Below are 24,352 nucleotides of genomic sequence, written 5' to 3'. Positions count from 1 at the left end.
TCTCTTCCTGGAAGTGCAGCCACTGAACCATCCGTCCCTGCAGTGGCTGTGAGCTGCACGGGTGCTTCTGGGGCAGAGACGCGACCCCAGGGCCTGCAGACCCTCCAACGCCCACTCTTAGGCTCTGGTCTGATCCAGCTGGCTGCTCCTGTAGTCTGTAGCGGAGCAGGAGACAGGGACCCCACCAGCGACCCCCTCCCTGCAGCATGCCAGCTGCCTGGTGCAGCCCTGTTAGCTGGAGATGTGGGTGATCTCAGAGTGGCGTGAGAGTCTCCCATTGAAATCACAGTTTTGCTCTTGAGATGCACGGGGATAAGAGTTACAACCCTGGAGGAGACCAACTAGAGCTTTTCTTAGCTTTCTCTGCTACAGGTGACCAACTAATGGGTGTTTTCACTCTACTGGGCACCTTATTCTGCTCTGGCCTTTTCTATTTCCTCCTCCTCCCCTTCCTCCTCCTTCTCCCTGGCTCACTTGGGCTTCTAAGCTCCAGAGAGCACATCTGGGTACCACCTACCACCTGGAACAGTGAACTCTGGCTCAGCTGTTCCTTCCTCCATCACATCTACCTCCACTGCTGCTGACATCTGGGTAAGAGGCCCCGGCGCAGCCAAGGCCATTCTGGGCTCTTGGTTCCCGGATGCAGCAGGTGGATCTGGGGGGCGCTGGGCTGGTGAACGCAGTGCTCACTGTGGTCAGGTCCTGTGGTGGGAGGGCAAGTGCCGCCACACACAACTCCCCAGGATACTCCTCGGAGCCTCTGCTGCTTAAACAACCAACTAGCCTGATGGTTCTCCTCTCCGATGAGGACTCACAGGTGCCCACGGGACTCACTGGTGTCCACGGATCCAGCTGCTGAGTTCTGAGTGCCTGGGATTGGGAACAGGCAAGCAGGGTGGGGCCTCCTACCATGGGGTGGCAAGAAAGAGCTCTGCTGGACCCCACTGTTCCTCTACATTGGCCTTCAGTCACAAAAGACCCAACTCTGCTGTCTGGTTAATGACCCTACCCCTGGCACCCCTCCCTCCTCCTCCTGACACATCCCTAGGTTTCTCTTGGCCAACACTTCTCAGCCCCAGGGCAGCTACCAGAGACAGGCAGCCAGAGGGGGCTGGACACCCCTATCAAACCCAAAGGCTGAGCCAAGTGCTCACATGGGAGCCCAGACTTGATTATTTTCCATCAAATCCAATTCAGAAAGGATCAGTCGAAACATACACAGCATCCACTTCATCCTCTTAGGGTGGGCAAATTCTGTCTGCCCCTGCCTGGAGAGTCTCTTTTCAGTCCACTCTGGGAACCGGGAGGACTAAGGGGATTCTCCTGCAGATGTGCAGACGCTGCCCAAGAGGAAGGGCGGAGGTCCCTAGCGTGTCTGTTTCATTCAATGGAGCCCAGAGCAGGTGGGGTTCTTCTCTCAAGAGGGAGACTAGAGCCCTGGCTGATTCTGCTGAGACAACACCCACTTCCTCCTGGCTTTCATCTCCTCGCCCTTCTCACTCTCTGAGATTGCCTCCATAAGAAGTCCCAGGCCTTGTAAGTCCTCCCGCTCCACCCCTGCAGATCTTTCTCTTAGCCTAACCATCTCCATAACTCTAACCATCTCCATAGCTTTCCGTGAAAGGAACACAGGGACTCCAGTCTGGTCTGCCCCTCTGAGCCACTCTGCATCTCTGAACCTCAGTTTACCCATTGTGATGCATCTAATATCTGCCTCCCAGGAGTTCAGTGAGACCATACAAGGGACAAGATGCAAGAGACATTCAAGCAACCAGGAAAGTTTCCCAGAATCCAGAGGTGCAAAGGTGGGTCACAGAGACTCCCTAGATGGACACCTGGCTAGGAGCACGGAGAGCCCCTTCATTCATGCCCTATGTTTCGATGATACAGGAAATAGAATGAGCAGAGGCTTAACGGCTTTTTGGACTCCAAATGCCACGGTGTCTAGGGACCAACTCTGTACCTGGGCAGGCCAATGTGCAAGGGACAGACTGTACACACCAAGGACAAAGCCTTCCCCGCGCCTGGGGGAGGGGTGTTCTGTGCTGGCCCTAAATCCGCCTGCTATTCTCTTGTCCACAAAGATCACACACCAGTCACCATAGCAACAGCGGTCCTCAGGAGCTGTCCACTGCTGGATGGAGATGGGAAAGATTTCCTTATTAAAACAAGAAGGAGGACAGAAATGAGGTTTTTAGATGTATCTGCCCTCCACCCAAAGTGGGGCGCCTTTTATGAGAAGAAGAAAGGAGACTATTATCCAAATGGGCTTCTAATTCCTAGTGGTGAAATCTCCAACTCTCGTTTCAGACTCGGTGCAGTTCCCACTTGCCCTCACACCTCCAGGAGGAAGACATTTTCTCAAAGACGCATAAAATAGGGGCAAGGAGCCATAGAATAAGTGGGGAGCGACTTATGAATCTCTGGGCTGTCCCCCAGCCTAGGAAATGCCCCCCCCCCCCACACACAAACTTGTCATCACCAGATATGTTCTGGGCATTTCCTGGGGCACAGTATGTGAGGTGCTGCCCGTGGCCCTTGGGGTGTCAGGCGGTGGGGATCTGTGGGCATGTCCTGGAGACCCTGTTCTGCCTTATCTTTACTTTCCGATTTCTGTATGGTCTGATGTGACCTCAGAACGGGCAAAGGAAGCAATTCTGCCCCTCGGAGTGTGCATGGGTGTGTGTGACGCTCAGTGCGAGTTTAGCAGCCTGTCCACGCCTCCTGGCACGGGCACGCGCGGGTCTGGCCATTCCTGGGAACTTCTCCCTGGGATCTTCACTCTGCCTCACTCCAAACTTGCCTTTCGGGTCCTAAAGACTGAGATCTCGGGCTTGTGAGTCCCACCACGCTGCCGTCGAAGGGGCCAGGAAAGGGAACCTGCTGGTCTGCTCAGGGGATTAGGAGGGGTTGGGGGGAGGGGGATGCACAGTGAGTTGGAACCCAAGGTCCCTAGGAACACAGAACCGAGTGGAAGTGGGTTGGGGTGGGGCCGAGGCAAGGTGAGCCACAGAGACTGAGCTTGTCCCCCCGCAGGGAAGAGCCAAAGCCCAGCTCTGCAGATCCTGGACCTGGACGTGGAGTGAGCCCAGAGCAGGAGACAAAGTCCTCCGGGGGATGCCCAGGAGCAGGTTGCTGGCTTCCTGGACAGGCCCCAGGACTGGGACACAGGAGAGGCCAAGGTTGAGGGGCGGTCTGGTCCAGGGAGGCTTGCCCCACCCCCGCTGGGAAATTAGAGGCGACATGTGATAGGCTCAGGCAGACAAGGGGGTGGGCTTACAAAAGGGGCGGGGCCGCGCTAGTAGGGGAGGGTGGAGTCATCCCACTCCAGCTGGGCTTGCCTGGCTGTGCCCTGCCCGCCCCTGCCCCTGCCCAGCCCGGCCTCCTCCACCTCCTCCTCGCTGTCATAGGAGTCGCTGCTGCTGCTGGAGCTCACGCCTTCCTCGGCTTCCTCCTCCTCGTCGTCCTCCGTCTCCTCTTCCCCTCGCGTGGGCTCCTGGTGCTTCTGGGAGTTGGGGGACACAGGGAGGTGGCTTCAGGGCCCGGAGGGAGGCCCCAAGAGAGCTGGGGGTCGTCTCCCCACTAAGGGGGTTCCTTTCCCTTGAGGACTGAGCTGTGGGTCAGGACGGGGTGGGGGGACGAGGAGAGGGGCTTCTGGGGCAAGTCAACCTGAGGGTTGGGTGGGATTCCAGAGTGGGGGCTGCAGGCTGTGGGTGCCCCTGTCTGCCCTTCTGGAGCCTTAGACCCTGACTTCTCAGGGGGGAGTGTGTCCCCCTTTCAGTGAGGGTAGGACACGAGAGGGCCCCAAGTGCTTGCTTTGGGGTGCCAGATCTCCACTCTTGCTGGCCCTGCCTACCCCACTCCCCTCCAGCCCTTCAACCCCACCCTGGTCAGTTCCCTCTTTTGGGGACTCCAGCCAAGGCCTGTTTCTGGAATGGTCTGAGCCAGGGCGCCAAGCCATGCCTGACTACACCTCTTCGCCCCCCCCCCCCCCAGTCTTGGGGCCACTTGGGGAGAGTGGATGTGGCCCCAGCCTGGGCTCCTAGGCCTGAGGCACTTCTTGCCTGGCTCTGGAGGTCTGGCTCCCACATCTTGGTGGCCCACTGGGCTGGGACCCTCTCAGTGGTGGGCTTGGTCCCCCTGCTGGGAAGACCCCACAGCATGGCATGCTTGGGCATGGGAGACTCTCAGAGCAGATTCCAGGGACCCGGCTGGGTGCCCCGTTGGTCTCAGTGACCCCCACCCACCCATCCTTGCAACCCCCTCCCAACTGCTTGCTTCCTCCCTCAGACAACACCACCCTGAGTAGGCAGCCAGGGACAGACTGCAGGTGCCCAGGAAGGGGCTTCCCTCCTGTTCATGGGTCCGAGGAGGGGTCTGGCACCCTTCCTCTGTTAAGGACTGTGAAACCTCCTTCCCAGCCTCCTGGGCAGATTAAAAGAGGGGGTGCAGAGGGATCCCCCTGGGTATATTGGGGCTTTGATAAGTGCCAGGTACCACTGGTGGGTTTTGCTTGAAGCTCACTGGAGCCTTCCGTTGGCTCTGCAGCCAGCACAGGGGACCCAACCCATCCCCGCCATGGATGGCTGCACTGATACAACACCGCAGCTAAGTGACAGGGCGCTCAGAGCTGGAGTCGCAGGGCGTGGGGGGGGGGGGGCGGGGGGGAAGGGGCCCCGCCCCTCACCCCAGCAGTTTGCCTGGAAGTCTCTGGTTCTGTGGGTGGGGAGAGAACAGGTCACACTTTTGGAAAGGGCAAGTGGGTGCAGGAGCGGTGGGGTGCAGGGGCCAGCAGAGGGCTGTGGGGGCTCCGGGAACAGTAGAGCAGGGACCCTCACCTCCATGGGGTTGACGGTGATGGTGAGCGCTGAGTCGTCCCAGTCCATCTCGGCCTCCTTGGCCGCCTCGCTCTCCTGGGTGAAGTGCTGGTGGGCTATGCGGACCCGGTACACGCCCATGGCCACGACGAACACGAGCATGCAGACGGAGATGATGATGACCACCGTGGCGATGCTGGGGACCACTGGGGTGAGGGGGGAAGCCCCATTGCAGTGGAACCAAACGCCCGCTGGGAGCTTCCCCCAGAGGAAAACGCCTGCATCCTCAGTCCGAGGAGGCAGTGATGCGTCTGCATGGCGTGTGGACGGCACTCATTAAGGGTACCTCCTGCGGCGTCCCTCTTGCCAGAGGTGGGCCTCCAGGGGGAGCCTGGCCTTACGGGGGCTCAGCAGGGACAGACACAGTGACCAGGGACACCTCAGCTAGACAGCAGGACCAGGCTGGGCCAGAAGCATGCGTGGACCTCACTGGAGCCTTCTGTGGGTTCTGCAGTCAGCACAGGCCCCAGCCCCTCCCTGCCATGTGGCTCGTCGAGTCGGGCAGCTAAGAGCTGGGGTTGTGGGGGCAGTAGCAGGTAAGGGCAGGGGAGGTGTGATCTGGGATCAGAACAGCCTGTCTTAGGTCCTGTGTGCAGCTTCCTGCTTATTGGACTCTCCTCCCCCCTACCCCTCAGGACAGGAGCCCCTAGCTTTCCCAGGGCCTCCCTCTGTCCTGACCCCCCAGGGCTGGGCTGCTCGCCCTTTAGTGGATGTTTTTATTTTTTAAATTTAATTTAAGTTTTTGGCTTTTTGGGGGGGTCACACCCACCAATTCTCAGAGATTACTCCTGGATCTGCACTCAGAAATCACTCCTGTCATTGCTTGGGGACTCTATGGGATGCTGGGGATGGAACACGGGTCGGCCACATGCAAAGCAAGTACTCCACCCGCTGTGCTATGACTCCAGCCCCTACTGGATGCTGTTGATTGTTCTTTTGTTTCTGAGCCACACCTGGCAGGGCTCAGGGAATATCCCTGCTCTGTGCTCCTGGTGGGGCTCATAAGGGGTGCTGGGGATTGAACCCCAGTTGCCCAATGCAAAGCAAACATCCCACTTGTTGATTGCTGTACCCTCTCTGGGTGGTGTTGAACCCCCAGCTCCCGAGGACCCATCTCCCAGGTGACCTACCTGACCCACGCCGGATGCTGATCTGGGTCTCAGGGTGGTGGACGGACTGCAGGAATGGCGGTTGCACGATCAGGTGGTTGACATGCTCCTCGCTGGCCACACGGGCCTCATGTAGCACACTGACCTGGAAGAGCCAGGCGGGGTATCCCTGGAGAGGCAGGCGGCCGGCAGTGGCCAGCCCCCAAGTGGGTGGGTGCACCTGCTCCTCCCCCTCCCCTCCAAAGACAGTGTTCCTCACCTCCAGGTTGAACTCATTGCTGGTGTAGCGTCCGTTGAGTTCTGAGCACTTGATCCGGAACCTCCGGGTCTCTAGGGATGCCGGACGCCAGTGACGATAACGGATATGGTGCAGGACCTGCTCATAGCGGCTCATGGAGCCTACACCTGTGCCAAGACAGCACACCTGTCAGTGGCGAGGGAGAGAGAGGGAGGAGGAGGAAAGAGGAGGAGGAGGAAGAGGAGGAGGGGGAGGAGGAGGAGGAGGAGGAGCAGGAGGAGGAGGAGCAGGAGGAGGAGGAGGAGGAGGAGGAGGAGGAGGAGGAGGTGGCAGTGGCAGGCAAATCTCCTGAACCCATCTCAGATTTCCGAGCTTGAGATGTTTAGGTCTGACAGTGTGCAGAAGATACCCAGGGCTTTTTAATTTTTACATGAATCCAGATGTTTGGCCTGAATCTTCCAAATGTTGCTCTGACGCTTTCTGAGTTCACAGGGACTGAGAGAAGGCACTCACCTGAGTTTGGACATTTCCCCAGGAGCAGGACAAGGCCAGCGCCTCAAAATGTTGGAGCAGAATGCCCCATGAAAGGGGCGAGAGGTGGGTGGTCCAGGGGCCCTCTCTGCCCTCCCGCTCCCGGCTCCAGGCCCAGCTGACCTGGATGAGGGTGCTGGGCCTTACCATATATGGAGTAGCCCGCGCTGGAGTTGGTGGCATCCAGGTGGCGTTGGTGGAGTTCGCTGTGGTTGAGCTCCAAGCACTCCTGTCTCGGGTCCAAGTCCCCTCCCAGCACCAGAATGTCACAGAAGTCTAAGTTGTGAAGCATTTCTTCTAGGAAGGGTGATTTGGGGGCTGTGAACAGAGAAGATGCCTGGGAAATGCGGGGCTGAGGATTGCTCAGACGCAGCCCTGAGAGGTCAGAGTCAGGCCAGGTCTGGAAGGATAGCTGCAGGACCTCACACAGCTCCCCTGCTCCGGTGGGGAATCCCCCTCAGACAGCCCCCCCCCCTCGGTGGGGAGGCCTCGCTTGATGTGAAGGGTGTGAACACAAGAGGTAAATCTGAGTAGTATATCTATTAAAAAGTGGATGAACCGATTGTGTCCTTTCTAACACAGTTATGGAAATCGAAACTAAAAAGAAGGGTTTCCAAAAGATGAATTATTTTCAAGAATGATTTTACTCTATTAGAATTTCCAGGGATACCCTAAGTGTCTTTTGCTCTTGCTAGACAGAGCTCATGAATAATTCTACAGGCTTTGCTTTTAAGCCTGTTGGTCTCGCTGGTTTCTTGTTTCACTGGCCAAAGTCCAGAAGCACATTTAGAGGTGACCAGGTTGGCCACTGCTCATAGGTGCGTGGGGCTCTGCAGCTGGCCAGCTCCTGGTTTCCAAGGAGGCTGTTCCCGCTTCCTCTCAGGTGGGGGTTTCTGGGGTTCTTCACTCAGGAAGACAGGCAGGGGGCACACGCTTCCACCTCCTTCTCTGCTCTGGAGCTTTCCTCTACACCTTCCTCAGCTCCCACTGTGCCCAAGGGGTGCACCGTGCTAGGGAGTTGAGTTGGCTCAGTGAGTTGGCCACATGTCTGGATTCACAAACCGTTAGCACCCATGCATGGTGGGTCAGAGAGAAGCACCAGATGTTGGGGTGAGTAGGGACAGGGTGTGTGTGAGAGGGAGAGATACTTTCAAGGAAGGGCTTCTTTTTTAAAAATTCTTTTTTATTTTTTGCTTTTGGGGTCACACCCAGTGATGCTCTGGGGTGACTCCTGGCTCTGCACTCAGGAATTCCTCCTGGCGGTGCTTGGGGGACCATATGGGATGCTGAGAATTGAACCTGGGTCAGCCACGTGCAAGGCAAACGCCCTATCTGCTGTGCTATCACTCCGGCCCCAGGAAGGGCTTCTTAAGATTGAGATGTGTATCAGCAATCATAGGGAACAGGAGGGACACTTCCTCACAGTGGCAGGGAAGAGCAGAGCACAGGAGAGGGGAGAGAGGGGAAGGGAAGGGGCAGAAGGACAGAGGCCAGGAGGGAGTCGTGTAGGTCGGGGAATGATGGTTTCACAGTGGCACAGTGGCACCCACGCCTGCTGAAACCAGTTCCCTCCTCTAAGTGGCCCCAAGGCCGTCTTGCTGTGATGCCAAATGACAAACTCAAGCCAGGACACCTGGGGGCAGAGCATAGGACCAAAAAGCAGTGGGTCCCTGATTTCTCAGAAGTGCCTGCCCCCGCCCATGAGTAGCCCACCTCAGCGGTTGGACCCTAACAAGAATCCCAGCACTGATTTCCTCCCAGCTTCCGATTTTGCTTTCCATCCCACTTCTGCTTCCTCTAATAAACGTTTTCTCGTGTCACTGAAGATGTGTGCGGTGTGAAATCCTCTTCCATGGCATGGGAGACCCCAAGAATGGAAGAGGGGTCTCAGGAAGGCCCCCTCCACCATTCCGTACCCCTAACACCCGGTAACAAAGAAGAACGAAGAGCCAGTGGGCCAATGGGGCAGAGATGGCCAGAGTGGCAGGCTAGAGTGGCAGCAGAAGGCAGATGCCACTAGCCTCTGTTCAAAGCACTTGAGAGTGATTATTCAAGCAGCAGGTTTGATGATCCCTGCACTCACCTCCTACCAATGGAGCTATAGACCCAGATCACTGCTCCCTCCTCGTGCTCCCTGCTGCTGGGGTCTGTCCTGGAGACCCCTTCCCTTTCTCTGATTTTGTTTTATTTATTTTTTGCTTTTTGGTCACACCCGGCATTGCACAGGGATTACTCCTGGCTCATGCACTTAGGAATTACTCTTGGCGGTACTCGGGGGACCATATGGGATGCTGGGAATCGAACCAGGGTCGGCCGTGTGCAAGGCAAGCACTCTACCCACTGTGCTATCGCTCCAGCCCCTCTCTCTCTGATTTTAGCCATGAAGGAGCAGAGAGGGAAGACTTGCTGAGCTAAGGCACCTTTGCAGTCAAGGAAATGACCTTCCAGGCAGGTGGGCAAACAGCACGTTTCTGGAGTTCAGAGATGGGACTGCCTTGCCCAGGGACCAGGAGTGCTAAAGGCAATGGGCAATTCTGACTGTTTTAGAAGCAGTCACTCGGTACCAGCATATCATTAGAGGCTGTTCTGGGAGCAGGAGAGCTGGAAGTCGAGTCCTGTAGGAGGCGGCCAAGACTTGTATTTCCACCCTAGATCTGGGGTTCGTTTCGTACTCTATTTCCACATTAGATCTAGGGTCCACCCCCTCCCCCAGCACACACTGTTGCTCTCTGTGCCTCCAAGAGCTGCTTCTCCCCGCAGATGATTCCAACGCCTCCTCTAGCCTTGAACAGCCCTTTCAATAATGAATCCATGGCAAATAATAACGTCGGAGCTTCCTGGGAGTTTAGGGTAATACTGCTGAACAAGACCTGATTTTTACGAGGCATTATCATGTAGTAGTCACTATCTTTCTTTGTGCTGCTGCTGTTGCTGCTTCTTTGATTAGCAAAATAACACAGGCTCACCAGCCAGCAGTTTGCTGTTGCAGGCAAGTGAAGAGGGAGCCAAGCAAACGGCTCTGCTTCTGCTTCTTACTGGACTCTGTGGTGGGGATGAGACCCATTCCCTGCGCCGCATTTTGCGATGCTTTCTTTCTTTCTTTCTTTCTTTCTTTCTTTCTTTCTTAAAATATTTTTTATCAAAACACTGTGATTCTTATTATTAATAGTTGAGTTTTAGGCATACTATGTTCCAGCAGTAGTTTCACCACCACTGTCAGTACTTTATATATCAATTTTCCCCCATAATTTTATTTGTTTGTCTTTATTTTTTTTATTAATGAAACACCATGAGGTAAGTGTAGACTTACAAACTTTCGTGCTTGGGTTTCAGTTATACAATGATCGAGTACCCATCCCTCCACCAGTGCCCATTCTCTACCACCAATGATCCTAGTAGCCCTCCCACCCCCACAACCCATCCCCTCCACCCCCCACCCCACCTCTTTGGCAGGGCATTCCCTTTTGCTCACTCTTTACTTTAGGGTTTGCAATAGGAGTATTGAGTGGCCATCATGTTCGGTCTATAGTCTACTTTCAGCATGCATCTCTCATCCTGAGTGATGCTTTATTTCTTTACCTGGCCCAGCTCACTCTCTCTGTAGATACTCATAGTTCTTTTTTTTTCTTTTTGGGTCACACCTGTTGATGCTCAGGGGTTACTCCTGGCTCATACACTCAGGAATTACTCCTGACAGTGCTTGGGGACCATAAGGGATACTAGGAATCTAACCCGGGTAAGCCGCGTGTGAGGCAAACTCCCTACTTGCTGTGCTATCGCTCTAGCCCCGATACTCATAATTCTTCAGTATGCTTATATACTTTTTCTTCTTATTCTTTAGTTTTTTTTTTTAAATTGGGGCCGGAAAGGGGGGATCTCAAGCAGTGCTCAGGGGGCTGAGAACATTTCCGGCAATCAATATTTGACCAACTGGGCTAGTGGGTTAGGGCCCGAGAATTCGGGGGTTGCTTGGTGTCTATGGTGCTGGTGACCAGCAGGGCCATCTTGGAGGGCTCTGGAGCTTCTAGGGCTACTCTGGTGCCAGGCATTAAGACTTGTCCCCTCTTCTAGGGCACCTCTTTCTGTTGAATAAGATCACTTAGCACTCCTGCCTGGCCGCCAGCATCATCAGTATCGAGTATACCACAGTTGGCTAAACCATGTCCTCTCCTGCTCCCAGGTTTGTCTGCTGTCAACATGCATCCCCCATTAAGGGGCTCAGGGACAACACTGGTGGGGACAGTAGCTCCCCACCCGCACCCTGTCTTCACCCACAGGCACCCGTACCTGTGGTTTGCTGTGAGTCTCCCGGGGCCTCGGCTCTGGACAAGGTGCTCAGGATCTTGAGGTCGGGGAAGAGAACCACTCCTCTGGCGCTTTCAAACTGGGCGGCGGGCCTCCAGAGGTGCTCAGTGCCGCGGAGGGTGATCTGGGGTTCCATGGCCTGCAGCACCATCACGAAGGCGTCCACGTCAGGGATGCTGATGCACACGTCCTCCCCGAAGCACCTGGGAAACAGCTGCCGTCAGGGCGCTGGGGAATCAGCCAGTGTTGGGACCCCCGCACCTGTCCCAGGTGTCTTCTCTCATCCTGGTCCCCAGCCTGCCTCCTGCCTGAGCGTGTTCCGAGGATGTCAACTGTCATTCCCTGTCAGAGCCACACAGAGGCAAAACAACCCGAAATCGAGGGCCTGGAAGGAATGGGCCCCTGGAACAAATGGGAATTTTCTATACCAGCAAGTAACCATTAAACCTTTAATTATCCCTTAACAGAGCAATCACTGGCAACTTTAATTAGATCGTAACTGCTTGTTAGAGCATTAGTATTTGGTAAGCAAATTACTGTCTGTTTGGTGGCAGACATGCTCCTCAGTGGCACCTCAGATCTAAGCTTGACCCTTTCTGGTTTACCCCACCAGCTCTGGAGACAGCCTGTCACCAGCTGTCACCAGCGCTACAAGGATGGCATGGAGCAGGGCCTGGGGCTCACTCAGAACAAAAGGCCCTGTCCTGACTTGGCTGCTCTCAGTGGGGGGACTCTGAGCAAGGGGCTGAACTCCAGGGATGCTCTGTGTCTCCTAAAATCCAATAGGGAGAGCAAGAGGCAGCTCTTGGGACTTAGTGAAGGTCTGACAGAGCCTGATCAAAGGCTGCTCAAGGAGCAAGTGTAGCAGTGTTCTCCTCAGTCTCTCCTCAGCTACTCTCTCTCCAGACTCCTTAGTTGAGCTCTCCTCAGATTCTCCCTAGCTACTCTCGCCTCTGACTCTTCTCAGCTGTGTACCCTCAGATTCTCCTCAGCTGCTCTCTTCAGACTTGGCAGTCAGCGTTCTAGTCCACAGTATTCAATGCTGTGCACATCCCAGCCTCAGACCAGACCTCAGCATACATGGGGAGCCCAGAGCCCAGGTGGGGAATTTTGGGCAGCCTCACCCAGCGTCTCAGGAAAGCTCCTAAAGAAAGGGTCCTCTGGGTCAATATTTCTCACCATTTTTCTGACTATGACCCGCTTTCCATCTTGTTTCCTTCCTATAATCCACCCTCCATGATCCTGCTCATGGGTACCCAAATTTCATGCTGTGGGCCCCTATTTATTTGATTCTCACCTGTGGCCCCCTTGGAATATCCCAGAGGGGACAAAAGGGGAGTCACATGATCCCTGAGTGAGGAACACTGATCTAGGTGACCCTATTTTGAGTCACTTCATCCTCTTCTATGGGGCAGGCTTCTGCTTCCAGTGTTGTCTGCTCTGTGTACCCTCAGATTCTCCTCAGCTGCACCCCATAATTTACAAAGAATCCCTGACTACCTGACCTGAGAGCTGGACACTGACTGGTTGTTCCATATTCTGCTTCTCTCTCTTTACAGATTTATTTTAATTCATCTTCAATGGAATCAAAGTAATAAAAAATGTGCCCAGATTACAGGGTGCCTGGGAAGGGTTGGAGAGCGTGGCTTTCCAGAAGGGAAAAGTACCTCAAGTCCAAAGCAAAGAGCTGGGAGTTTGGTCCACAGTATGCACCTTCGATTGGAGGGGATGGAAATAGCCCTGGACCTTCTAGAACCCCCAGATAGTCCTGAGAGAAACAACCCACCAGCTCCCTCGGCAAGACAGCCTCCAGATAGTCCTCAGGATCTCTTGTGACTAACAAGGCCAATAAACACACACACAATGTACACAAAACACCCAGGTTGCAGCCAGGGTGGTCTAATGCATCAGGAGGAGGAACCTGAAGGCAGAGGCAAGACCAGGGATGGTACTTTAGAAGGAAAAAAATGCAGTGAAGGATGCACTGAGCTCAGCTTCACTGGGGCAGCCAGCTGTGAGCAGCCAGGGAGGCTGAGGGGTGCAGGTGTCTGAGGAAAGTCCAGGTTCTCTGTTGCAACACTGTTCTCAACAAGAAAGTCTCTTTTGGAAAGAAGACAAATGCATGAACTCAATGAGATGATTGAAAGGAGAGCAAGAATGAACAGTTCCTACCATTACACTCGAGCACTTAGCCCTGTGGTGGCCATGTTCAATTCCCACACAGCTTAGGGGCTTATTCGGTTTCTAAATGAACCCACTTCTGTGAAAGTTGTTCTCACAAATCCATTAAGGATGGCATACTCTGTCTTCCTGGGGTGACTGATGAGGATTGAGGGCTTCTCCTCATGTCCCCTCTTTTTCACTGACCAGGAAGAGCTACCCCTGGCCCTCATCCCAGTGTAGAGGGGTGTAGAGATGTGCATTTGTATGGAAGTGCTGAGGGGAGTGAAGGTGTGTAGATGTGTGGAGGTGAGTGGACGTGAGTGGAGGTGTGTGGTTGTGTGCAGGTGTGTAGTGTGCAGGTGTGTGGAGGTATGTGGAGATGTGTGGAAGTGTGGAAGTGTGGAGGTGTATAGAGGTGTGCAGGTATGTGGAGATGTACATATGTGTGGAAGTGTGTGCAGGCATGTGAAGCACATGTCCATAGGTGTGATTTGTGCAGGTGTGTGGAAGTATGTGGAGGTGTATAATAGTGTGTGGAGGTGTGCATATGTGTGTAGTGTATTTGCACGTGGAGGTGCATAAGGGTTGCAGGTGTGTGCAGGTGGGAAGTGTGTGCAGGTGTACAGATGTGCATGTGTGTCCTGGTGTTTGGAGCTGTGCATGTGTGTATAGGTCTTCAGGTATGTGCATGTGTGTGCAGGTACACAGATGTGCTTGTTTGCAGGTGTATAGATGTGCAGGTATGTGGAGGTGTGCATGTGTATGTAGGTGTGTGGAGGTCTGAAGGTGTGAGGAGGTATGCATGTGTATACAGGTGTATGAAGGAATGCACGTGTATGCAGATGTGTGGAGGTGTGTGGAGTGTGAAGGTATGTGAAGGTGTGAAGGTATGTGGAGGTGTGAATGTGTATGCAGGTGTGAGGGGTTTGTGGAGGTGTGAAGGTGTGTGGAGGTGTGCATGTGTATGCATGTGTATGCAGGTGTGTGCAGGTGTGTGCAGGTATGTGAAGGTGTAGGCGTCTAGAGCCACTGGCGTGAGCCCTGCCTGTGTTTATCTTGCCCCCGGCCTCGGGGCCCTGAGCAGACATCTTTCCCGCCCTGTCCCTGCCTTTCTGGATCTTCTCCAGTGCCGAGTCTGGGAGACTCCCCTTCCATCTCCCACTGCTTTCCCGGAGGCCTCCAGGGTGCCCACCCTCCCAGGGGTCTTCTGTGGCCGACAGCGATTTGACGGGAGCAGGAAAGGAGATCTTCACAGCTTCAACAAAAGTTTCTGAATACTGACCCTGGGAACAGGAAGTGTCTTGCATCCCCATGGGACTGAAGAGTTCTGCAAAGCTGGGACCCTTTGCTGGGGCTGGAGAGATAGAATGGGTTGAGGCACTTGCCCTGCACGTGGCTGACCCGGGTTCCAGTTCTGGACCCATCCAGGGCTATTTCCTTAAGAAACACTTGCTAAGTGCCTTCTCAGAGCCGGGCCCTGGATCCTATCCACCACCCCCTACAGCCAGCTCTGAGCAGCCACAGATGCGGCTGAGGAAATGCCCTGGCCCTGCCAAACCGTCTTTATGACTGTCTTTATGAACACGGAGGAGCAGCTCTGCTGTGGGGCTGAGAGGCCTTTCCCAGGACCTCAGCTAAGCCCTGCTGCTCCGGGGGAGCCCCAGGCTGACCGCCACGTCCACTCACTGCACTTTGGAAGAGACTCTGAGGCGCCGCACCCCCGCCGTGGGGAACTGCCTGGAGTTGATGTAGGAGACCTTCTGCAGGGCGCGGTTGATGTTCCCTATATCGTCCCCCTCCATCACCAGCACGGACTGCGAGGGGTTGAAGTGGTACTGGAAGACAGAAGCGGCAGAGAATTAGAATTTTGCTTTGGGGGCCATACCTGGCAGTGTTCTGGGCTTACTCCTGGCTCTGTGCTCAGGCGTTGTGCTCGGGAGACCTTATGCAGTGCCAGGGATGGAACCCAGGTTGGCTGCATGCAAGGCAAGTGCCTTACCCACTGTACTATCCTTCTGGCCCAAAGTTCTTAAGAATTGATGAATCGCTTCCAACCATGGACCATTTCTTCTGGCCTTTATGGCTGTCGTCCTTGGGTATTGCTCTCATCCTATGTTCTTTTTATATCCCACAGATGAATTTGATCATTCTACGCCTGACCCTCTCCCTCTGACACATTTCACTCAGCATGAAGGATGATACTCTACATGTCCATGCGTTTAGACGCAAATTTTATGACTTCATTTTTCCTGGTGGTGTTGGTGGTGGTGGGGAGGCAGCTAGGATAGAAAAGGGACCACTATGACAAAGATAGCTGGAACTTTGATCAAGATCTGAGTGCTAAAAGGAGGTAAAGGGACAAATATGATAACCTCCCAGTACTTGTATTATAAACAGTAATGCCCAAAAGGAGAGGAGAGAGAGAGAGAGAGAGAGAGAGAGAGAGAGAGAGAGAGAGAGAAAGAAAAGAAAAGTGCCTGCCATAACTGTATCTCATGGTGATTCCATTTAAAAAAATGGGGAAAAAGGATTTATTAATATAGATTAAATTTTTCTCCTTTCTTACACCACAGGTGGCTTATTGCCACCAATACTGCACTCCACTCTTCCTACTTAACTCCTATTTTGGAGATATTGCTAGATTAATACATCAAAATTTTCTTCAATTAATTTTTTTGCAGCTGTATAATCTTCTTCCATATGGATTAGAATTTATTTAACCAGTCTTCTATGAACATTGGGGTTATGATCCTCCTCTTACACATAATGCCACCGTGAGTAATCTCATGCGTGCGGGTCAAAGAGCAGTGTACATTGCATTTCACAGCTGTAGCCCAAGTCCCTGCTGCTGGGAATTCGAGCAAGAAGCTCATGCTTTCGGGAATGGTTCTCTTTCTGGGGTTGGGGGCTTTCCAAGAGGTGCTCAGGAGGCCCTGTGCCCCTCCCTGTGATTGGGGTTCAATGAAACAGCTTGAGGACACAATGGTGTTCAGTCCAGTGGTGCTGACCGTGCCATGTCTGTGGACCTCAGGCTATGCCTGGCAATACTCAGGGTTGTGTGTGGTACTCAGAATAAAACCCCTACATGCAAAGCATGTGTCTTAACATTCTCTCTCTGACCCTAGGAGAAGGTCTTTTACCTCAAAATCTCAACAGACTCTAGAGTTGTGTGCTCTAGACGGGCCCTTGACCTATGGTGGAGTTGGGGCTTAGAGGATGACCATGTCCAGGGTGGCTGGCAGGATACTCACCTCACTGTGCTCTGAACCTAGGGGAGCCTCAAGGCAATGCTCTGGCTCTTTCTCACACTCTCACACTCATTCTGGGGTGCAGATCAGCAGGGATTACGCTATAAGAATCAGTACGGGGGTTCCTCGGACACGTGGCTAAAGTCACCAGTCAGCAACCACCATCAGTCACTTCCTGAGTGCAGACATGCAAACTAGTCACCCTTCAGAAACAGGGATGGTGTGTGTGGGGGGGACCCAAAGAAAAAGGGGAGGCTGAACAGACATAGGCCGCTTCCTAAGTCACAGGAGAATGTCACTTCTCGGGACTGGACAGTCCTAGGGGAGGGACAAATCGAGGAACCGGCACAAAATGAGTCATTGCTTACAAGTGAGATGAGACATGGGTGGGGGGTGAGCAGGGGAATGACAGTCCTGGTCATTTGCTTTGCTTTGTGTGTGGCTTTGCTTTGTGTGTGGGGGGGTATGGTCTGGGGCCACACCAGGAGTGCTTGGGGCTCACTCCTAGTACTGTGCCCAGGGAACCTGCCTGATGGCCTCAGGGACCTCGTGTGGGGCTGGACATGAAACCCAGGGCAGGAGTGCGGGAGGCACCTCCTTGAAGTCTGGTCCTATCTCTCCGGCCCCTGCGTCTGATGATTTTCAAGAAGACCTCTGAGTAGAGTTGCGGGCCTGGAGGAAAGAGCACTGGCGTGTGTTGGACAAGTCCCCGAGCCCCAATCTCCTTATTTCTGTAATGGGGTCATAATATTTAATTTGTTTGGAGGAGTAGGGATAATGAACTTCAAATCGGCCCCTGTGGGTGCACCATAAATTGTACGTCTTATCATTAACTTCTGGCAGAGGGCTCCAGTTCCTGCCAGCCGCGTCCTTAGGATGGATTATTGGCAGGGATGGGGCTGAGATGCCGGCCCAAGCTCCCCGCTCCCAGCTTGTCACCCTCCTAAGGGCAGCCCTTTGCATAAGCATGGACCACCTGCGCAGAAATTGCTTTGACCCACCATTTGTGGTTCGAAGAAGACCCCATAGTTTCCAGGTGCAGCTTTTGGGATTTGTTCTGTGGTTTGGCTCTCTGGAAACTGGCGGCCCAGGAAGAGCTGGGGCAAACAAGGCTCAGGAACAATCCAGAATCAGACAGACTAGGAGGCGAGGAGCATGCACGCATGCATCACTGGGGAAAGGGGGGAGCGTGGTGCTTACCATACGCTACAAACAGGACACACTACCCCTGGCGTGTTCCTGCTCGGGGACTCTGCTCTAAGGTGCACGGAGCGGTGGGTCTGGCCAGCTGCCAGGGACTAGGCTGTGGCAGGTCAGCCTTTCCCCTTTCCGGGTCAGAGGCCATGGTTCCCCAGCACCTGGAGATCCACCTTCAGAGCATGCACACACACCCCACCAATGTTCTGGAAAGCCTGACCGTATCTGTAGTTGTTCTCCCTCCAAGTCCCTCCATCCTTTCCTTGCCTGGTGCCCCTCAATATTCCCCTTTCCTGGGACCTGCACGAAAAAAATACAAACACCTAATGGGAGAGAAAAGGTCTCAGGAGGGGGCTTCCACCAGTCCACTCACTCACGCACTCTCCCTTTTCTATTGGATTTGGGCACTGGTAGTGCCGACTTTGGGGCCCCTGGGTGCTGTGGGCTGCTCAATCCCCTGTTCAAACTCTTGGATCTGCCCCAAGTTCCCCCTCCCCTCTCTGCTCCTTCCCTACCTTCCCTTTTCTTCCTGGTTGACTCTAAGACATTTTGCTCAGATGCCACCTCCTCCAAGGAGCACTCCCTAACTGCATTTCCTCTGGGCTCCAGTGCTTTCTATCAGGGCTGACTGGGCCCAAATTCAGGCTCTGTGCATTACAGACCTTTATATAAGTCATAGGCATCCGTTTGCTTCCGGTGCTCAACTACTCAGGCACACAGGGGATCAGGACACTGCTCCACCAGGCATCTGAAACAGGGCCTGGGGGTGCAGAGCCCAGAAATGCCACACTCACATCAGGGAAGCAGTTAGCACAAGTCTACTGAGGCCCAGACTCCCTGGAGACAGCAGGCTGGGAGCCGTCCCCAATGCCACCACTCCCGCTGACTTCCTCTCAACTTGATTTGGCATGGTCCAAACTTTTGTTTTGTTTTGTTTTGTTTTTTGTTTTTTTTGGTCACACCCAGCAAAGCACAGCAGGCCTCCTGGCTCTGCATTCAGGAATTACTCCTGGCAGTACTCGGGGGACCATATGGGATGCTGGGGATTGAACTTGGATCGGCCACGTGCAAGGCAAATGCCCTCCCCACTGTACTATAGCTCCAGCCCCCGGGTCCAAACTTTTTATTCAAAACTGGTTTGGGGAGTTTGCTTGGGAGACAGTCCCAGCAGTGCTCAGGTGCTGTTCCTGGTTCTGGGATCAAAGGTCACCCTTGGTGATGTTTGGGGGGAGGGGCATATTTGGTGACTGGATCAAAGCAGGTGGGCTGCATGCAAGGCGACCACCTTACCTGCTGGACTACCTCTCGAGCCCTCAAACAGGATTTGAACGCGTGTTACTTCGGTGTCAGTAGGACACATGGCAGAGCAAGCCGCCTCCCATGCAGGTCAATGAGCAGAGGCTGCTGTCCTGTGTCCTGTCACGGTCACCTCTGCCCCCTTGGCAGCACCTTTGCTGGGGCCCCATTTCTATGTGAATTGATGGGCCACACCCCCATTTCCCAGGTGCCCTGGCTCTGGGCTCTCTGATGGGGCGTGGGGCAGCCCCTTCCTTACCTTGATTCCCTGGCCCAGGCTCTCCAGAGAGTTAATGTCCAGCCCTTCCTTGCAGGCCTGCAGGCAGGAGATCACCTTCTGGCTGTCCATCTTCCCTGGGCGGATGGTGAGGCTGGCCAGGCTGCCGTGGAAGAACTGTGCGAACCTCGGCTTGGCCACTTCCCCCCCTGAAGATAGAGATGCCCAGTTAGTTGTCCACCAGGAAGCGGGCTGGAAAACCACTTCAGGGCACCATTTGTTGGCTAGAGAGCCCCGGACCTGGTGACTGTCCCCTGACCCGGAGCTCTCAATGCTGGGCGGGCACAGTGGCCAGGATCTCCCAGACTGCCACATGCCACCAACATCTTGGTCCCCTGAGCTGCACCTGCCTTGTACAGCTGGGACATCTGAACAGGTAGAGCTTGATTGATTCAAGCCCCCTAGTGCCAGGTGGAAACCCAGGCCTGAAGGCTGGAGCTGTCACTCTCGGGAGCATCCAGAAGGTTCTCTCTTTCCTGCCTGGCTTCCCCATCTCCCTTAAAGTTGCAGGGCCAACAGCAACAAGGGACATTTACCAGGTGTGAATTGTATGAGCTGAAGGTGTGAAGTTCTCAGCAGGCATATTTTATTGAATCTTTATCAAACTTGGAGTGTGAGTGATAAAAAAAACCCTCACTCTTTTACAGTGACAAATGAACAAGCTCAAGTTTCAAGAAGAGACCCAAGGTCACAGTGAAAGGGAGTGATGGAGTGTACCCCTAGAGCTAGAAAGATCCAGAGGGTCACTGTGGTAGTTGCGATGGGTGCCAATTGGGGGACACTTCCTAGTTGTTTAAATTTTGATTTCTGGAGATGAGATGTGCTGAGTATTTGTTAGTTTTTTTTTCCTGGAAAAGGGGCTGTGAGTTGTGTCTTGGGGCTCCTTCACCCCTAGAGTATCAGCCCACCTGGCTGGGGCGGGCACCCTAAAGGGTGATATCTGGTATGCTTATCGCCTGAACAAAGAGGGGTGCCACCCTGTCTGACATCTAGCCCCCCTCCACTGCTCACTCGGCTGCTTCATCCTTAACATGGCAAACTGCGTGCCGTTCTTGGCGATGAAGATGTTTTTCTGGAGCTGTCTTTTCTCTTGATAGGCGATGCCCTATATTCTGGACTCAAGAATGCCAGGCCCGTGGTGCCTTCCTCATTAATGACACAGCTCCAGGAAACCAACTCAATTAGCATGTTGCAATGGGAGGCCGCAGCCTCGCGTCTGAAATACAGTGGCGCTAGGGGTGCTATGAGTCGGGAATCTTGGAGATAATGGATACATGAAAAAATATCTTTCTGTGTCACATCTCGGGTGTCTGCCTACACCACATGGCTCCTCTCTTCACAGTGAGACACAAACATGCTCATGCATTATTTTAAGAAGGCACATAACCTGCTTTCTCACACAAAGAACTTGCTCTAAATGTTTGCGAACATGGTCTCCAGTTCCCGAGGCTAGATCGGCACGCATTTTTTAAAGTATATTTTAAAAGATTTGTCTGCCCAGCCTTCTGTGCGAGTCTGTTCACTATCAGATGTGGGCCGTGCTTTCCAGGAGCTCATACTTGGAGAATAAAGTATAGAAACGGGGAAAGGAAAATAAAGTATGATTAAACTGCCACATCTGAGGTAGTCAAAGGCGGCAAATGCTCTTCTCCCAACACATGACAGCGAGAATGTCTCCGACAGGCCGGGGTGAGGGGCAGGCGTCCTGCTCCCCTGGGTGAGTCCTTCTAACTCTGTGGCTCTTTCCACAGGCCATTCCACCAAATCCCTAGCAGGTGGGTCTGCTGATTAGCAATCGCTATTTAGCCTCTATTCCTCCTTCATTTCCTCCTGGTATTCTTTCTGTTCACATCCGGCTCTGGCTGTGCTGTGAGTCACAGGAGGGGTGTGTGGAGAGATGAGCTCGAAGGGACATCGGCAAGCGCCACCCTTCCCCCGCCCAGTTCTGCTTCTTAATCCTCAGGAGTGTAGGAAAGACCTGGGTACAGATCAGCTTAGGGGGCAAAACGGAGGAAGACAACCTGTGTTCCACAGACCAGGGAATGATGCCCTAGACTGGTGTATATATGCATGTATTTGTGTATATGTGTGTATGCATGAACGTGTGTGTATATGTGTACATGTGTGTGTGGGGGGGGTGGCGGTGATGAGGAGTGGCTGAGCTCTAGAAAAAGGAGATTGGGGCACCTGGCATCTGTTTTCCGAGCTAATCCCCAGCAGGGGATGCGGTTATAAGGGGCTGCTGACCTTGCAACTCTGGTCACCAGGGCAGATGGAAGGTCCGTGGAGAAGTTCTCCATATGCGGTGCCTTTGCTTAACTCAGGCAAGGAAACATGAGAGTTCAGGTTGCAGAGAGCATCAGTGACTGAAGCATGAAAGGGCTGAACCCATTCCCCGGTTCACCCCAACACCTAACAGCACCTCGATACCCTCCCTGGGATTGGCTGGCACCCTAAGGACAGGAAATTATTTCCAACTCACAGAAGCAGATTCAGGGAGATGGGGCTGGAGTGGATGCCGGGAAAGTGATTCTTTGTGACTATCCATTCTTCACCAGCTTCTATTGAACAGTGGCCATTTGTTTTCAAAGGGGGCAGCTTGCTTGGCCACTGGCTGGAAAGGAGGGACGCTTCCTTTCAAACTCAGGCTACTCCCAGCCCCTGGCCCACAGTGGAATGCAAAGGAGGCACAGTGGGTTTTGAGGAAATTCCCTAGGGAGGTAATAATTGGGCTGTTCCCTACAGACGGGGCAGGTTGTGGTGGATATCGTGCTGGGGGAGAGTGTCCAGGAATACTGAAGTTCTGAGGATACTGGAAGGCTTTAGCTGCAACTCCTCTTCCAAGTGTGCCAAAAACATGGGTGCCCTTGAGCACTGGGGTACTGGACAAGCACGGTGCAGTGGAGCCTGTGGTGCTCTAAGCCAGAGTTTGCATTGGGAATTAAGTCGCCCTCACTTTCCTTTCCACCAAGGGGGTGGGTGGTTTGGGGCTCCCTCCCTCTAAACATGGCTTTTTTCTTGGGGAGTGTCACAACTGCTGTGCTCAGGGATTAAGCCCAGCTCTGTGCTCAGGAATCACTTCTAGCAGGACCTGGGGGGGGCCCATATAGGGTGCTGAAGATTGAACCTGGGTCAGGTGCATGAAATACAAGTGCCCTGCCCGCTGGACTCTCTCTCCAGCCCTACACCCATGTGCCTCTGAGTCCAAGCTCAGAGCTGGGCTCATTAGCCCAGTGTGTGGGGCTGCCCTGGGCTTCTTTCCCCGCTGCCTCTCCCACAGTGATTCACTGTGAGCACTACCCTGGGAGGGAGCGGGGGAGCCTCATTCCCTCTCGCCAGAGTCTGCTACTGTTCTGTGCGTGGTGTTGATGGGGACGCCCCTCAATGAACACAATTTCATGGCTGGTTGGGTCTCAATTTTGAGCCATGCAAATGGAAGGACCATCTGAAATCTGGCTTTCTCTTGCTTCCTCATTTCGGCGATGGAGATAGCCAACAATCGTGAAGACTAAGTGAAGTGTGTAATGAAGCCCCCATGCTGCGGTTATCAAACTTGTCTCCACACAGTGCCCCCCCAACACCACCCCTCTTTTCCCCGCCAGGGGGGCTCAGCTGCAGGCTGGAGGGACAATCTGCCAGCAGGACAGCTCAGGACACAGAACTGGCTGGTTTCCTTAAGAAAATCTTTTGGATTTCTCATACCTACTCCTCCAACCTTTCCCCAAAACATTTATATAGCATGTTCTAAGTGGGCAAAACATATGAATTGCAGGTGGCTGGAAGTTCATGGATTTTGGAGATCCTCAAAGATCATCCAGGACACCCCTTTTGTTCTCCGAAGATGTGAGGAGCACGGAGGTAAGAGACTGTATTTATTTATTTTTATTTTATTTTATATATATTTTTGCTTTTTGGATCACACCCAGAAATGCCCAGGGGTTACTCCTGGCTTTGCACTCAGGAATTATCCCTGATGGTGCTTGAGGGACCATATGAATACTGAGGATCGAACCCGGGTTGACCACGTACAATGCAAACACCCTACCTGCTGTACTATAGCTCCAGCCCCAAAATACTGTATTTAAAGACTGGCTCTAACCCAGGAGTCCACAAGCTGGACAGATCTCTGAGACTTGGTCCTGTCTTTGGGGAAAAATGCCAAAGGAGTGGAGCCAATAATTCAACCCCAGATTCCAGAATCTTCTTGGTCTTCCATATCCCCAGAAGCCGAGGTGATATGATTAAAAGATGAAAGCAGCATTATAGCACAGCGGTAGGGCATTTGCCTTGTACGCAGCCAGCCCTGCCGAGCCTGGTTCAATTCCTCCGCCCCTCTCGGAGAGCCCAGCAAGGTACCGAGAGTATCTCGCCCGCACAGCAAAGCCTGGCAAGCTACCCATGATGTATTCTATATGCCAAACATAGTAACAACAAGTCTCAGAATGGAGACATTACTGGGCCCGCTTGAGCAAATCACTGAACAACGGGAGGGCAGTGACACTGACAGTGATTAAAAGTAGGACATCTAGGTGCCAAGTCAGCACTCTTGGGAATCAGGGTTAGTTTCTGAATCTGCAAAATGGGATCATTGCCTTGGCCTCCCCCACAGCATCGCTAACTGAGAAGGCAGATATGCACGGCCCAGCACAGGCCTGCCAACTCCGCAGCCTGTTCTGGAGGAAGCAAGAGCCAGAATGAATGCTTAGTTACCATGTGAGTTCTCTGCCTCCAAGCAGCCTCTTTCTCTCCTCTACTCTAACCAGAAATGTTAGAGGGATGCTTTTGTTTTTGTTTCAAGCCTTATAAAATATCCTGATTAATCTAACATTTAGACTAATGTTTAGAACAAGGTGCAGAGTTGAGCTCCACTCACACCTACTCTTTATTTCCAGGCAGGAAATGGCTGCTGTTGAAGCTGATGTTCTCTGTGTCCTCCTTAAACCAACATGCCCTGGCAATCCAGGGAGTAGTCTGACCTTGATATTTTAACAGGGGTCATCTGAAGGACACCCTTGAGTTATCATGTGTCTGCACACGAGGTGTAAATCATCTTCAAAACGGCCTAGGAAATGGGATGAAATTAAATCAACAGGATTACTGGCCTCCTGGAG

The 24,352-nt window shown here is 53.5% G+C and overlaps 1 protein-coding gene across 1 annotated transcript in view; it reads right to left on the bottom strand.

The window, feature by feature from the left end:
* Positions 1-3,203: 3,203 nt before the first annotated feature.
* Positions 3,204-24,352, bottom strand: part of CLSTN2 (calsyntenin 2) — a 503,103-nt gene continuing 481,954 nt past the window's right edge. Inside the window, exons 10-17 of the mRNA XM_056121392.1 lie at positions 19,224-19,390; positions 14,910-15,058; positions 11,043-11,263; positions 6,903-7,073; positions 6,246-6,391; positions 6,008-6,131; positions 4,839-5,023; positions 3,204-3,505 (exon numbers count right to left, since the gene is read on the bottom strand). Of these exons, the coding sequence (XP_055977367.1) occupies positions 3,299-3,505; positions 4,839-5,023; positions 6,008-6,131; positions 6,246-6,391; positions 6,903-7,073; positions 11,043-11,263; positions 14,910-15,058; positions 19,224-19,390 (1,370 nt within the window). The 3' untranslated portion in view covers positions 3,204-3,298. The remainder of the gene's footprint in view (positions 3,506-4,838; positions 5,024-6,007; positions 6,132-6,245; positions 6,392-6,902; positions 7,074-11,042; positions 11,264-14,909; positions 15,059-19,223; positions 19,391-24,352) is intronic.

This window comes from Sorex fumeus, unplaced genomic scaffold (genome assembly GCF_029834395.1).
Source record: "Sorex fumeus unplaced genomic scaffold, SorFum_2.1 ptg000044l, whole genome shotgun sequence".
NCBI classification, from domain to species: Eukaryota; Metazoa; Chordata; class Mammalia; order Eulipotyphla; family Soricidae; genus Sorex; species Sorex fumeus.
The sequence above is the reverse complement of the archived record's forward strand: the minus strand, read 5'-3'. Positions and strand labels throughout refer to the sequence as shown.